This window comes from Barbus barbus, assembly GCF_936440315.1.
Source record: "Barbus barbus genome assembly, chromosome: 24".
Classification (NCBI taxonomy): Eukaryota; Metazoa; Chordata; class Actinopteri; order Cypriniformes; family Cyprinidae; genus Barbus; species Barbus barbus.
Window position 1 is genome coordinate 6,286,469 of NC_136752.1, and position 16,472 is coordinate 6,302,940.

Sequence of the window (16,472 nt, forward strand, 5' to 3'; positions counted from 1 at the left end):
CATATGTGTTTGCATACAAGCCGCGATTGTGTGACCGTCTCTCCCTCTCTCACACACGCAGGACGCGCAAATTTCAGCATTTAAACAGTCAATAGCAAATACTTAAACTAATAAAAAAAACATGCAGTCGCTGATTCAGAATGTTTTTTTTTTTTTCAAACAGCTTTAGTCAAGTAGCTTACAGACCAGAGGAAGATCTGAGCAGATTAAACTCTAGATGCATTTCTGGAATAAAGCGAAACCCTCCAGCATCAGTCTCCTGTTGCTAGGATACCATTTTTTGTGTTTTTGGAGTGTGCGCTATCCTCTTCTGTGGTATTGTCACTTTGCTATTTTTTTACTTCAAATGAGGTCAAGGCTCGTTTCAAAAACGCCATCAGTCCCCATTCACCAATGAATGAACAGAACAACAGTTGTCTCTCAAACGAAAGTGCGTGTCTTGCTAGAAACAAGCCTGAAAACAACACTGCAGCACGCGTCAGATGTCTTTTCACAGAAACTGTTCTTACACCAGAGACACTGTCCCTGTGCTGTTCGGAATACTAGGAATGAGGTTGTTACGTAACCCATACTAACTGGGAAAATCATGAATCCGGTGGAAGATATCACCACTGGTTGAGCTGCATTTTTTCTTCACCACAGATGTCAGTCAGCGCTCTGCAAAAACTGCACTGAAACCGTTTCCATCAGATGAAGTCAGAGCTTGCCTGAGGTCTCTGCATTGCGGTTTCATCTCTGGCTCCATCAGCACCCAGTGAACTCTCGGTGGTCCGAGATTATACAGGACACTGGTTCAGTGGTAGGTGCTGAGATGGGAGAGAATGCGTTTGAATATGACCTCAGGTTTCTGCGGGAACTCACAGACAGGTCTTGAAATGTCACATGGATCTGGTGTAGGGAAGAGCCATGCAAAATTCACACTTCTGCTATCCCACAAGGAGACCACGAGCCAGAAGTCATACTACTGCATGCACATGCACTCTTATGTTCCAATAGACCTTCAGCCCTTATGGAAAGACATGGCTTGGAGAGCGAAGCTGGCATGGCTGTGGTTCATTAGCATGTTGAAGTAATGTTTTTTCCAGGGTCAGTTGCATAATGCGGGAAGATAATAACAAGGAGGCCTGACCATAGAAGCATAAACATGGGCGCCGTTAAGCATGCCCAAACCAAGGCCGTAGGTTTATGATTGTTTTGTAATATAGACTTCATCATTGTAGAAAAATGTTTATGACTTTGAAAAGATTGCGTAAAACACACACCCTCTAAATAAAACTGAATTGACGTAGGCCAGCATGGATTCAGCATAAAATGGACCTGTAGTTTTTGCTTTAAGGCAGGTGATTTCTTGAGTGTGCATAATTGAGTTTTCATAATTACCGTGTCAAACAAAAGGCAATGCCTGGTTTTTCAGACCTCATGTGCTACGTTAGATATGCCAGTATATCATGCAGATTAATTAAATGTCAGCATTTGATATTTAGTTGTCTGAAAGTATGATTTATGTGTCCAGAAGCATCCACATTCAACATATAGTATTTTTAGGACCATGGCCTTGCACACCTTACAGCCTTTTACAATCATCTAATGAGCTGCTAGTCTTCTAAAGTAGCTTTCAGATTGTCTGAACTCATTCAGAAGGAATGTCAAGTTGTACTCTCAGTAGCAGTTCCTGCAAAATATGAATTATTTACTTTTCTAGCTTTCCATTTTTGAAAGTTTTTTTCTCTAAATATCTTTCATATACCACACTGCCAAGTGATATGAGAACAGCGGTAGAACTTGAATATTCCCCAGTTGCCTTGTTAACTTTCTTGTGAAACATCCTCGGTCCACTGCAAGCACCATACGTTATAAATAGCACTTATAATAACTGTTATATAAAACCACAGTAGACACCAAAATGCTCTGAATTGTTTTGACTAAGAACAAGGCTTAAAAAAAAGACATATTTGTACAGGTTCACACACGTTGTTTTGACACCTTCGTGTCAAATTCCTGTGAGCTGCTGAGAAGTCAATTCAGTTTTTTTGTCTTCTTTTTGTGTGTCATGTTTCTCTTTTTCCCCCTGAGACTATCTGCGTCTACCTAATCTGAGAAAGGGTAAAGTCTCATTCTTAATTTCAACAGATTTAGAAATGTAGTCTAAACCTGAATGATGTTGAGACTAGGATTAGTCAGTGTCAATGAATTCTATTCTTATGGAGTGTATTAATCTATTTTTATGTACAGAAAAAGAAGGCGTTGGAATATGCCTAGTTGGTTTTCAGCAGTTGAAAACTGAATATTTAATTGGCGTATAATATGATTGTTTATTCACACTTGAATGAGGTGGGTGGAGATCACATGATCAATTTTGAGGACTCAACAGAAAATGCTGTCTGGCCTAATATGATTTAAAATTGAATTGCTATTTTCTCATATTGCTTTTTTTCACATAAAACAAAAAATTGAAGGATCAAAATCTATCAAATAGATTTTCATATTGCATAACTGGTAATGGAAGAGATTTGCATATATTTAATAGCAGACAAATTTCCAGTAAATAAAACTCCCTGTCACCTCAAACTCTAAGGTCATGTTTCGTGGCACATATGGAGTGTGTGGGGTCTTTTTGACTTGCACGGCGGAGGAGTAGAAATTAGAAATTTGTACTTGCCCAGAAACAACACAGATAATTGAAGTTCATGTCTTCCTAGATAAGCACATTGGCGTCTTGGGTTACATAAGGGTTCCTCTTGCCAGTGGTGAGATCACACCATTCACCCGGCTTAGAGGATGCACTGAAATTCTGAGGCTTGTGGTCTCAGCTTTACTTAAAACTGTGTGGAATCCGCTAGAATTGTACCGCAGGCGCAGGCGCGCTGCCTGCCACCCACCAGCTTAAATACTCCAGCCTGCCCTGTGTGTGTGTGTGTCTGCTTTCAAGAGAATTAAAAGTGAAAGGCAAGGCAAGTCTACACGTGATCTACATGTGAGCATAATGGATAGGCAGGTGACTTTTTTCAATGCAATGTTTTCATAATTACCTTGTTCAACTAATGATAGCGTTTGGTTGGTCACACCTTGTGTGATTCGTTAGAACTAGTGATCTACTGATATGTCATCCAGGCTGAATTAAATTATAATTACACTATAAAAGCATGCCAAAATGATATTGTTACTACAACTACTACTAAAAATATTAGTCACCACTGTCAAGAAATGACTGATTGACCATCCCATAGATCCCATATGTGACCATGGACAAAAACTACCTTAGATATATATAATCTGACACAATTATTGTTACCACTGTCTAAACTAATATGTGACCCTGGACCACAAAACCAGTCTTAAGTGTTAATTTTTCAAAACTGAGATTTATATATCATCTGAAAGCTAGATAAATAAGCTTTCCATTGATGCATGGTTTGTTAGGATAGGCCGAGATACAACTATTTGTAAATCTGGAATCTGAGGGTGCAAAAAAAATCAAGATATTGAGAAAATCGCCTTTAAAGTTGACAAATGATGTTCTTAGCAATGCATATTACTAATCAAAAATGAAGTTTATATATATATTCATAATTGACTAAATATCTTCATGGAACATGATCTTTACTTAATGTCCTAATGATTTTTGGCATAAAAGAAAAATGCATATTTTGACCCATGCAATGTATTTTTGGCTATTGCTACAAATATACCCCAGCGACTTAAGACTGGTTTTGTGGTCCAGAGTCACATATTAGTTTAGACAGTGGTAACAATAATTGTGTCAGATTATATATATATATATATATCTAAGGTAGTTTTTACTAATGTATGAAGCTTGTTTGGCTGCAGATAACAAAATTCATACACTTGTTTCATGTAATATGAATGGAGAGGAATCTCTTTGCATTTGTTGATCATGGCATCTAGTAGTAAATTAAATATTTATTGGACATTGTAGTTGCTGTGATGTGCTCAGCTGTGCCTCTGAAGGCCATCTGATAATGTGATGTGTCTTCTGCCCCCGAGGAAATGTTGTTACACCTCTTGCTGTGGTCTCATGTGACCAACACTTACATGGCCATGGAGCTAGAAGGCCTGAGGGATAATGGGATAAAGGTCGGATATTATTTTATGTTTCTAACCACAAAGTTGATGAAAGGCAGTTTGATTATGGACTTTGAGAAACGTCTAATGTCAAAGTCTTCAAGTGAAACCATTCAAAAGATGATGAAGCATCATGGAAATCATGAACATATGTGGAATGCACTCCTTAATCAAACACACTTGATTCAGCTCATCAGCTGATGCTCCTGTGATCTACAATGGCTGTGTGAGATATAGAGACACCCTAAATGTGATCAGGTTTGGGAAGCACTAAAAAAAACCACCAGCTAAACAACCAAACCAGACTCTGGTCCTGTAAAAAGATTTAGTGTGAAAACAGTTTTGACTTTTTGTCCAGTTGCAGTTGGGATGGGATGGCCTGATCTTAATAGTTTATTCTTGGTTGCATCATGTTTTTCTCAGTTGACTTCACATTGCTTCTAGGACACTCTTTGGACCTCCTAACAACTTGATCTTTAAGACAACAGAACTGATCTGATCTGTGACCCCACATAGTCAATGATTTCTTAGACAGTCAGCTATATTTTAAGCCATCCAACACAGACGGATTAAAAATAAACGTCATGTTTCATTTAAAAAGTGCATTTGGTTTGACTTTAACACAAGGCAATGAGAACAAGAGGTTGTATTTTCTGAAAGCACCATATAATTAAAAAGGTCTGGGAGCTCAAGCTGGTAAAACAGATTAGTGTAACAGTTTGAAAACTTGGCCACACACATCTTAAAGGGGACGTGTTGAGTGTTGAGTGACAAAAATAATGACTCTTCAAACTCTGCCATTGATGCTGGTCTGGGCAAACAGTTTAGAAATATTATCCATTTGACCGCTATAGTAAGAACAAAACTTGAACTGAGCTGGATAATGACTCTGAGCTGCCTTTGAAGTAGATTTATAATTGATTATCGTTGCATTATTAACACTGTTATTGATCTAAATTGAATCAGCAGCATTGAACTAAATTGAGCTGAAATTGAGGTAATTGAACTTGCCATTTTCCTGTTTATGCTGTGTTTTAAGTGCTGTACAAATAAATGGGCCACAAAACCACATTGTTTACACTTTCTTGAAAATCAACCTATAAATGACTTACAGTTGTCTTTGACTATTAGAATGGGATAGGTAAAGGTATTTTAACCTCAAAAGGTTTTCCAACATTTTACAAACTTCACCTGTAAACTAAATACATAAATAGCCTATTAAAACCCTCCCTAGTTTACTAGAGTAAATAAACAGCACTTTTGTCTCCCTGAGGAGGCGACTGGACTGAAGTAAATGACTTCATTTGTAGTTGTGTGCTAAAGTGAGGATCAAGGTCGCTGTTGCAGTCAATCATTAAACTAAAGACAACTCTCCAAGCTGAGGTAATGATTGAAGGTGTATGGTAATGGCTTACTTTCTTCTGTGTTTGTCCATACAATGAGTCCAGTGTTTTGAATCCCACTGACTTTCATTGTATGAATTCATATGTTTTCAATTAGATAGATTTATGCTAAATGTCATGCAGCTTGTGGTTTTAACGTGATGCTTTGTTTGTTTGAAAACCAAGCACAACATGGCAACCAAAGGTGTGAGGTTATTGAGAAGTGGGATGTGTTTACCTGTTGAGGCCTGATGAATAGCAGGCGAGGGAGTGTTCAGAAAAAATATTCTGAAACCATTCAGTATTTGTGTTTAGTCATGCAGTAAGTAAACTGATTAAAATAAAAAAAGTGATATTACAAGTTTGTTGAAATCCCTTACAGAGCAGTAGTGACAGCAAACACCATCAATAGCAGTCCAATCTAGAGCCTGAACATGAACTCGCTATCCAAATATGACTCCTCTCTGTCTGTCTATTCCTGTTTTTCCCTAACACTTTCACTTTACTTTCCCTATCCGCCGGTGAGACAATAAATGTTGTGCAGACTTTTAAACAACAAGTTTTTTTTCTTTTTAGGCAAGTTTGAATTCTAAACTCAGACAGAGTGAATTTAGTTTTTTTTCTTATCTCCGGTCTCTCTTTAATTTGTTTCATTGTCTGCCATGCTGTAGTTTTCTAACAGAATGAGGTCAGGCTGTATGGAATGAATTATTGTAGGGACTGTTGTTTCTGCTTGGACTGCCACATCTTGCAGCAATTGATCCTGCAACTTCATGCACACACCCATTTAAAGCTTGGAGTTTTTCCTGCTAGATTTTCTTTTCCGTTTCTCTCCTTCAAGAATCACAGTCATTCACACACACACGCATGCAGTATTTCAAACACATACTTGCACGCAGTAGGCAGCGCCCAGTGTGTTGGAACAGATGTTCAAATGAAACTGAATGACAGCGTTTCTGTAGGCTTATCAGCGTGTTTCTAAGAAGTCGGAATTCATCTCAGTTCTCTCTGAACAAACCCTGCTGCGTTTGTGGGTTTCGGGTGTGACTGCTGTTGGAAGGGGCTGCTTGTGATGTCATGAAGACTGCTTAACAGTCGCTGCCCATGTGGCCTAGCCTGAAGATTCCCGCGTGAGCCTTGTGCCGCAGTGGCAGCTATAGAAGTGGGTCATGCGATTGGAAGCGACAAAGCGAGAGGGACAGACTCGCTACCCCACCCCCACACGCTCATCCGCGTCGTGCCGCCACACATAAAAACATCTATGTCAGTTCACTGAGCTAACGTGCACAAATAGCTGATCAGCACATCAGATTTATTTGATTATTGTGCAGTTGTGTCTGAATACAATCAGAATGGACTCCTAACTGAAGAACTGGAGTCTAGCAGACAGTAAACCAAGCTACAAGATGCTATAAGTCTACATTGTGTGCTAGAAAGGAAAACGGAACGCTATTTCAACACATTATTTCCTTTTTTTAATACTAAAGCTGCTTTGACACAATAAAAAGCACTATATAAATAACGGTGACTTGACTAGAAAGGAATTAAATATAATATTTTACTATGTAAATTGCAATAATAAAGACAGTAGAGACATACACCAACTGACAAATGCCAGTCTGTAGTCTGAAGTAACATAAATGACTGTTTTTGTACAGGTAAAGTAACTAAATGAGACCAAAACGTTAAGAATCCTGCGTTAAAAGTAAGGTGGATATAACAGTTCATTTTCCTAAAATGTATTCATTTTAAAATTCAGTTTAAAATGTACTGTATTACTTCAAATCAGTTATGAAATAATTTTTTTTTTTTTTATTACCAGTTTTGAACAATTTGTTGGATCTGCATGCTATGTCATGGAGTAATGTCAAAAAAAAAGAAATGTAATGAAATTTGAGAAGTCATAACATAGAGGTGTTTCTGTGTAAATTGTGCTTTGAGCTGTGTCTTACAGCTAAAGGTCAGCTATGTTGTCCTCACTCCACCAGATCTGATGACTATAGTTGAGTGGAAGTCTCTTGTGTGGCGAGTTATGCTGACAAGAACATTTAGCTCCCTGGAAAGATGGAAACTGAATTGCTTTGGGCTAGTGGAGTCATATTTCTAATAGCTGGTTCTGGTTGGATTGATTTTCAGTAGTGGGTGGATCTGGGCTGGTCCAAGGGTTTTATGTATTGGAGTTGATTCTTAATCGGCTTGGCCCGTGCCCATCATCATTCAGTCAGCCAGATAAAGTTAGATTAAAGTGTCACTAGGGATTTGCAGCCGCCCTGCACTGCCTCATTGTCCACTGCTGAGGGCTTTACTCAGACATGGCAATGGGTTTATCTATTAGGCTAATAACTAATGCCGCCCATTGTCTCTACACCATGCCAACACAGTCATGTCTTACTTAAGCAAATAAAATGACTCTTTTATATCAGAGGAAATATGAACCACTTTTTTGCATGGCTTTCATTTTTGCTATTTTCCTAAAAATGGAACATAAGTTCTTGGATTAAATGATTAAAATCAGCAAAAAGGGATTTCAGTGCACATAAACATTTCTTGCTGCATAAGGAACTTTTGGATGTTACAGTTTCCCAGCTAACTCAGCACATGTTTTTACTCTTTGGATAACCGAATTAATCAAATGCATGCATGCCTTAAAAAAAAGTTTCAAAAGGATAAATTAAAGTATGTGCTTTATTTCGTGGTCTCCATTGTATCTGGTAGGAAACTCAAGAAGGTCGGAAAGCCGGGTGTCTCAGTTGGTCAAATGTAAAATTGCAGTGTAATATATTTTAAAAACAGGAAATATTTTATGTCAGTGTAAAGTCACATTTAGTGGGCCCCCACATCTAAGGGCCTGTTGCAATGCTCCTATGTGTTTCCATGAACCAGTTCAAATGGTCATTTTCAATGAATCTATTCAAAACTATAATTTGTTTGCTGCATTACTAAAAAATGTTCCCCTCTGTTTTTAAGTTACGTACTGCAGTACAATAGTTATCATTTAATTTGCGACTTTATAATTCAGTATTGATTGGCATATTCCTTGATTTTTGTTTCAGTCTTGCATGTTACGAAGTCTGTGATGAGATGAGTTTTCTATGCATTCTGAACCTTGATGCCAGCCCAGAATTAAACGAGCAGCATTACACATTGATTGCTAGTGTACAAAGTTACTGGCTCGGTACAGACCACATCAAACCATGAATGATGCTTTTGGTCATTTGAATTCTTTGGCAATGTATATAGAGAAAACCAATGCATTCATTGACAACAGAAAATCACTAGTTCTAACACTGTAGTTTTTTTGTTCATGTCAGGATTTTAATTGATCTCATTCCTGTCTTTGTCTTGCAGATGCATCCTCAAACTACATTCGCCAGCTAGAAACCAAGGTCCGGATTCTAGAGGACAATAACAACAAACTGCTCTCACAAGTAAGGACTGAGTTAACAACATGCTTTCTTTTTCTAAAGCTCTTGAAAATATGAGTAATCTAGACCTAGATTTGTCATTGGGTGCCAATATTATTGGTGGCAGTTTGGGGTTACGAAAAAGGCAGCCAATCTTTAATTCATGGCGGGTCAAACTGTGTTAAATTGGCACACAGCATCCCCTCCGGCAGGAAGAAGGAGCAGCTTACCGTCACGCTGGGATTGTGTGGGCATCTCTGAGCGTCTGTGGCCTCAATTTAACCTCCCTTGTGGAGAATGAGTGGGTTTTACCAACCGAAAGAGCATTTCAAGTTCACCTATTTATCCTGAAGGCACCACAATCAGTCTGCCTATCACCGAATGTCACAAATGTATTCACCCACCATAGTACAGACAACTACAAAAACACTTACCGTGAACCCATCCAGCAGAACAGCATTACAGCCCACTCTCCTCAGCACTTGGAATAGGATTTCGCTAGGTCTTTCACCTCCAGGTTTTGTAGATGTGTAGGTAGGAATAAAACGTTCATATTTGGAAAAGTGAGGTGCAATGTTGACATGTTGCTACTAGATCTCAGGTTTGACCTCAGTGGCATCAGAACATAAATGTGACCTGCACGACTGTGCTGTGGATTCCTGACCATTTGTTGACATTCCAGATCCCCTTTCACTTTCATCATATGTAAAAGAGCAGCTAGAACATTTTTTAGCATTTAACCTTTTTGTAATCCTTGGAATCAAGAAGGTCACATTGATTCAGAATGACATGGTGATTCATAAGTGATGACTGAATTTTCGGTCACCAGTGAAAATGAAAACACTGTGTGGGCACTGGAAATACAGACTACAAAGCAGTTCTTATGAAGGCCTTTGTAGGTAGCATACATCACACAGTATTCAGAGAAACAAAGCCAAGAGTGTTGGCTTGAAAGAGTCCTTGGATCTGCAATAATTCTCTCTTTTAATCATATATCCTCATTGCCAGTCCCCCTCTGTCTTGCAGTGGATGTTGGTGTACCAGACTCGCACCAGTCTCTTTCGCTGAACATGTGGAACATAGTGCATGGAACGTCTGAAAGCATTTTATCCCCAGGATGGAAAGCACTTTGTAAAGCTATGATTAAAATGCAAGAGAGTTACTTTCTCCCTCTGGTCAAATAAGAAAACGGTTAGCGTCTCATCGCTGCAGTCCTCTGAGAATGAGTGAATTCACTTGAAGCATGATTAATTCAGAGGAGAGCTCAATCCTTCAGAGAACGCTGTCCTGAGCGCACATGAACTGAGCTGAACTCTTGATTTCCCAGGATACCTAGGCTAAGCTTTTCCTAAAAGCCATTTCAGCTGTTGTGATAGATGACGCTTTGGTTTGCTTACTTTAAACCCACATGACCCTGAGAACGAAAGGTCTGTTTTCATGGAAAGGTCCAGAAAGTCTGATGAACATCATTCATGACCTGGTAATAACTGGTCACACACCTGATCATGTACTGTGATTTTTGCCAGATTGTGATCTAGTTTTGGGAAACGCTTCAGCTAATACAATGTGCAGTGCAGGTGCAGCAGTGCGTTTGAAATGCAAGTGTTGTTCTGCAATAGCTGGTAGTTTTTCAGCATTTCAGCAGAAGCTGAAATTGAAGGCTAGCTGCAAAATCAAACACAAATAACATTGTACTTGCGTGCACAATTTGGTTTGAACTCAGTTTTTGAGTAAACTATCCCTTTAATGTCCAAATGGCATTTTAAAGAAATATAACACAAACACTTCCAGCCAAGCAGTTCATTATTATATTATCCCCCGGTTTCACATACAAGGCTTAAGCCTATAGTCTCAGACTAAAATATAAGTCTGAGATGTTTCAATTTAAATAAATTTGTACTGGCTGATCTTAAAATATATCAGTGCCTTTGTTTTGTCTCAAGATGCACACAGTAATGTTTTTTTCTAAGAATGTTTATAAAAATTAAATGTCTTAATTGAACTATGGCCTAATCCTGGCTTAGTCTAAGCCCTGTCAGTGAAACCAGGCCTATATTATATTATATTATAGATGCTTTGGTCAATTTGTAGTGCACCACAAAGCAGAATCAAAGACTTTAAAGCCAGAACCTCCATGAATAAATCTTTTTTTTTCTTACAGTATGTAAAATCTGTTTAGCTGTAACAATCTTTGCTTGTAGTAAAAATCCACTGGCTTTGTTTACATTAAATGATATTTAATAATAATTAGATTTTAGGTCTCCAACAAAATGTTTGATTCTACACTGAAAAATCACAAATCTATGATGAAAACAATATATGGTGACATTTCCCAAAATTAAGACAAATGAAAGGATTGCATTCCAAAAGGATTTGTGTTTCATTCAAGTGTCTAAATTTGAATCTGATGATATCGGATGACAATCTAATTTTGAATGTCCTGCAAAACCACACATAAGAAGTGCAAACATTATCTGACTAGTTAATCTGGGCTGCGTTTCCCGAAAGCATTGTAAACTTGAGTTGATCGTAGCTCCATTGGTTTCAATGGGTCTACGAGGTACTTAATCTTACAATGCTTTTGGGAAACACAGCCCTGGTTATGATAGCTCTAGTGAAGAAACTGTATGAACATGAACTTGTATTTGTTTAATTGGTTTGTGAAATGTGTTTTGTGTTCTCCAGCCCTGTAGCCGTTATAGCTTATCAAAGCTGTCCATGAAGGTAATTTTATCACACTTTTGCTCAGTGGTGGTGGAGCTCTATGTCCTCCTATAGCTCTCTTTTCTTGCTTTTTTCTTATCTTTACATTCTTTGTGACTTCAAAAGCTGGTGTGTACAATGGCATGCTAGGCTAAGCGCTTGTGCTAACATGCTGGGCTGTGCTCGGGGGCTTCTGGTGCATGAGCTCATATGCTTGTCCCTCTGTGTTGAAAAGTCTTTCCGATCTTATCATTTATTCAAGCAGCACAGGTAGTGCGGCGTCAATTTTTCATGTCTGACAGACTGATGGATGTAAATATGAATGTGAACATGTTTAAATTTTTTATAAACACCCACTTATCTATCTTGGGCATCGTCCCATAACTTCTCTAGCGCTGTCTGCTGTGTTTCAGTCCAGTCGAATTGCTTAAAATCATATTTGACTGTCCAGCAAAATAAGGTTGTGCATATTTTCAAAACGGAGTAGATTTTGGGTTGTCTGAATGATTAGTTGACTAGTCGGTCATAAAGAACCCCTGTAATTAGGGCCCATCATACACTCTCAGAAATAAAGGGTGGTATTTTTTCAGAAGGTACACTTTTTTTTACCTTATTTACCCCTAAAGGTTGCCAATTAGTACCTTAAAAGTACATATTAGTACCAAAATTGTACATATTAGTACATTTTGAAAAGATACCATCTCATTTTTTTTTTTTACAGGTGTTTAAAACCTGTATTTTGAATTTTGCACTTGATTGCATGGTGTTTTAGGGTTAACAGAAATGTCTGTAAAATGACTACGAAACTGATTAGTCTGTTGTTGAGTGATATGATTGATCATATCTATTCCTAGTTATGATGGTAATTACATGTGGGAAACATTTACTTGTCAGAGCAACAATACAGTCAGGTGAGGAATTGTGGCCCTTTAAACAGGCTGCATTCCAGCAGTTCCTGTTGCCTCAGTGATGAAAAATAACATCAGTCCACAGGATTTCTGACACTCCCTCAGTGCTTTCAGGTTCATTTCAGAAATAAAGATAACATAACAACATAGAAGCACTTTTGACTTCTGGAACCCATTGCATACAATTCCATTATATAAATCGAAGTGAACCATACAGATTGTACAACAAACTTAAATTTGACAAACACTCACCTACTTCATTAGTAAACACACCGCCTCGGGTCCCTCAGGTGTTTATGTCTTTCTCAGGAAAAATACATATCTGTGTTACAAACTGGGGTCATTTCTCAACAAACAGTCATAATGAAGGATAGAAAAATCTCCAAGGAATGTGTATGTGTACCTGGTTGTTCCCTACATTATGGGGACCAAATGTCCCCAAACGTATAGTAATACCAGTAAAATTGGATCTTGTTGGGACTTTTTGGTCTCCATGAGGAAACAAGCTTCCTCATACAGAATGAAGTTTATTAATAATGTGAAGATGCAGAGAGTTTATGTGAAGGGTTTAAGGATGGGGTTAGATTAAGGAGAGAAAATACAGTTTGTTAAGTATAAAAACCATTACGCCTATGAAATGTCCCCATAAAACGTGTGTGTGTGTATTCTAAGTGCATACAAACAAAATTGTACTTGTCTACACAAGTACATCAGTCCTTGATCAAGTTGTCCTAAATACCATAGATGGTTAGCGGGTGATGCGGTATGTAAAGTTCACATCTTCCTTGCAGCCCCCTTAAACACAGTTTCTCTTCTAAAAGAGAGTGACAGAGTTATTTATAGGTCTTTCTTATAGTGATCACATGCATTCAGGGAACATGAAAGCAAGACATTGAAATGTCATAAGGATCACTGGTGATTAGAGATGATGCCAGCTGGAGCCTGTGGGTGTCTTTATTATAGCAGCATGAAGAGATTCCAGCTCACTTTCAATGGACAAGAATACTTAAAGGCGGCCAGGAAGCTGTTTTGGTGCTGAGATCCATTAATCTAAGAATCTCTGAATTTCAAACTTCACACTTGGGGAAAGTGCAACAGAACGCAACTTTGAAGTCAGACTTCCTATTTTGAAACTTGATCTGATTTTATCGATATGCAGGTATGTGCCATTGCACAAACAAAAGAAGATATTTTGCACAAACAGTTGACGGTAGCTGTCGACTTCCGTAAAATACTATGAAAGTCAATGGCTGCCGTCAACTGAAAGAAACTCACACAGGTCTGGAACAACTTAAGTGGCAGATTTATCTTTTTTTAGGGTGAACTATACCTTTAAAGCAGCTTTTCGCCTCTTTTCTGTGATCACCAGACTTAAAAAACATTCTTGCACACACTTTTTTCATAACTTTTTCTTGGCACTTTTCTTTACTTTGAGAACAGTAAAGTATGTTTAGTTCAATGGGATGTTTAATAATGTCTCTCTTTCCCTCTCGTGTCATTCGGCAGTGTAATCCGGGAGACCTGCGAGCCCTGCGGAAGGGCATGACCCTCTACCGCTCAGAATCACAGCTGTCTTCCCTCCCCCAGAGGCAGGAGGCCCTACTGAATGTGAGTGATCCTCAGAAACTGTACATACAAATCAACATATTTTAGCATGTTCATAGCATATTTTAGCATGTTATCATAGCATATTTTAGCATGTTCATTTACCGTATTTTCCATTTTTTTAATCATCTGAAATTTGCTGCGACTAATATTCCAAAGCGACGTAGTCCTAAGTAATGCGAATTGAGAAAAAAGTGCACGAGGCACATATACAGTATTTGAAATGATAGAGATTTCCCCCTCATCCATAGTTTAAGTTTTGCTATAAATAAATTAGTTTAGGCTGTTTATTATGTTTTATAAAGGATGTCAGTATAAGTTATGTTCGTTTTATACTACTAGCTGCTTATTACTAGAATATTAGCCATTTATTAGTACTAATTAAGCACATATTAAGGCCTTATTCTACATGAGCTTATTCTACATCCCTAATACCAACACCTAAACTTAACAACTACTTTACTAACTATTAATAAGCAGTAATAAGGAGCTTATTGCAAATTATAAATTTGCAATCAATTGACAGCCCTAAAAAAAAGTAGAAGCTCAAACTAGATATCATGGGACGTTATTCCAAAACGAAAGCTCAGCCTAATCAGTTTGGCTCTATTCAGCAACAATGTGGGAAAAAAGGAGATCCTTGGTGTGTCAAATCTTTCATCTGGTATAGACTGCTATAGGCTTTTCCAGTATAGAACTGGAGGCACTTTTCTTACCTTTGAAAACTTTTTCCTTTCATTTTCTCTTGGAAAATTAGCAGACCTACTGAAAATACGATGAATGAATAAATGGAAACGCAAATGCGGCTTTGAACATGTAGCCTTCAGCCAGTGCACAGGAAGTCTCGCCACTGTGTGTTTCATGTCGCATGCTTGCTTGAGAATCTTGCCATTGTCAGCTGAAAGTCTTTACAGCATTAATGCAGAGCTTCAATTTCATTTCTTGAAATTGTTTTGACTCAGCGTCTCCTCAAGTGCCTATTTATTCCATTTGACCTTTCATGTTTTATCGATCTTTGGTGTCACTTCTAAGCAGTGAACAAAGGCATCAGACATTACCATCACGCATTTTTCTGTGTGTAAAATTAGCCAATGATTAATCAGGTACAAAAAATTATTAAAGACAGCTAATCTCAGCTGATTTAGTTCACTAATGATTTCATTACTTTTCATTGCGTAACCAATCAATGTGTTCACATTTTATTTGACGAAATTAACATTGGTCGCATGCACTTTATTTTAAGGTCCAATTCCTAACAAACCATTAACTAAGACTTTTGCCTCAATAAACTCCTAATTTGCTGCTTATTAATAGTTAGTAGATTAAGTTTAGGTATTGGGTAGGATAGGGATGTGGAATATGGTCGAGCTGAATATGTGCTTTATAAGTACTAATAAACAGCCAATATGTTAATAATAGGCATGCTTATATATATATATATATATATATATATATATATATATATATATATATATATATATATATATATATATATGAAAATGGCAAGCGACAGTACAACAGACCAAATTTTACTGAAATCTTTTAACATGACGAGATTTATTAATTTACATGTTGAACATATGGAAGATTTATGAATATAATTATCATACAGCATTGGCTATTAAAATAACTGCATGCGGCAAGTAAACAGACGTTTTAGCTTTTTGGAAGTATCTTGTGCATTAGAGACTTTTAGTAATATGGCATAATGTACAATGTAAAATGTTGATGTTATGAATATTGTTCATAAATCTCGTGCAAATAAGATGTGGATGAGTGAACTAGTTAACCTGGTAGCAAAGTGATATCCCTAGTGAAAAATAAATATACTAAAATGTGTATTTAAAATACATTTATTTCATGCTAAGTATACTAATACATTTACATATTTATGTATTTAATTCAAATATTCTGCTGTTGTACGTTTAGTATATATATTTTGTACTTAATGCCCTTTAATTGTGCAGAAGTAGTGTTGAGGTCCAGCTAAAAATATACTGAAGTATATTTAATTTTGTTAAAGTGGAACTATTGCAATTATACAACAGGTACACTTGAAATATCTCACATTTAAACACGGATATTATTCAAAGTTCATACAATGTATGATCAATGAAATACTCCTAATAAAGTTTAATCATAATGTTTATCTCGGTAAAGGTCATTGCACACTGAATCTGAAATTTTCGAATGCGTTTTTTCGTTTTTCGTGCTTGCTACAGATGCTAAAACGCAGAAAATCGAACCCGATCCGAATTTTTGATGACGGACGAAAGTTTCAGATGTACGGTGTAGATGTATTTTTTAATGTACGGAAATTTCGGACAAGAATTTCGGACTCGGTGTGCAATGGCCTTAAGTCTTGGGCGATATGTACGTGAATATAT

At 37.4% G+C, this 16,472-nt stretch overlaps 1 protein-coding gene across 2 annotated transcripts in view; it reads left to right on the forward strand.

Moving 5' to 3' along the window:
* The window catches only part of ccdc85cb (coiled-coil domain containing 85C, b), a 41,611-nt gene that overhangs the window by 12,568 nt on the left and 12,571 nt on the right, over nt 1–16,472 (forward strand). Inside the window, exons 2-4 of one of the 2 annotated variants that reach the window (XM_079375638.1) lie at nt 8,814–8,893; nt 11,555–11,593; nt 13,987–14,088. In XM_079375638.1, the coding sequence (XP_079231764.1) occupies nt 8,814–8,893; nt 11,555–11,593; nt 13,987–14,088 (221 nt within the window). The remainder of the gene's footprint in view (nt 1–8,813; nt 8,894–11,554; nt 11,594–13,986; nt 14,089–16,472) is intronic. The other variant, XM_079375639.1, reaches the window with a different exon arrangement.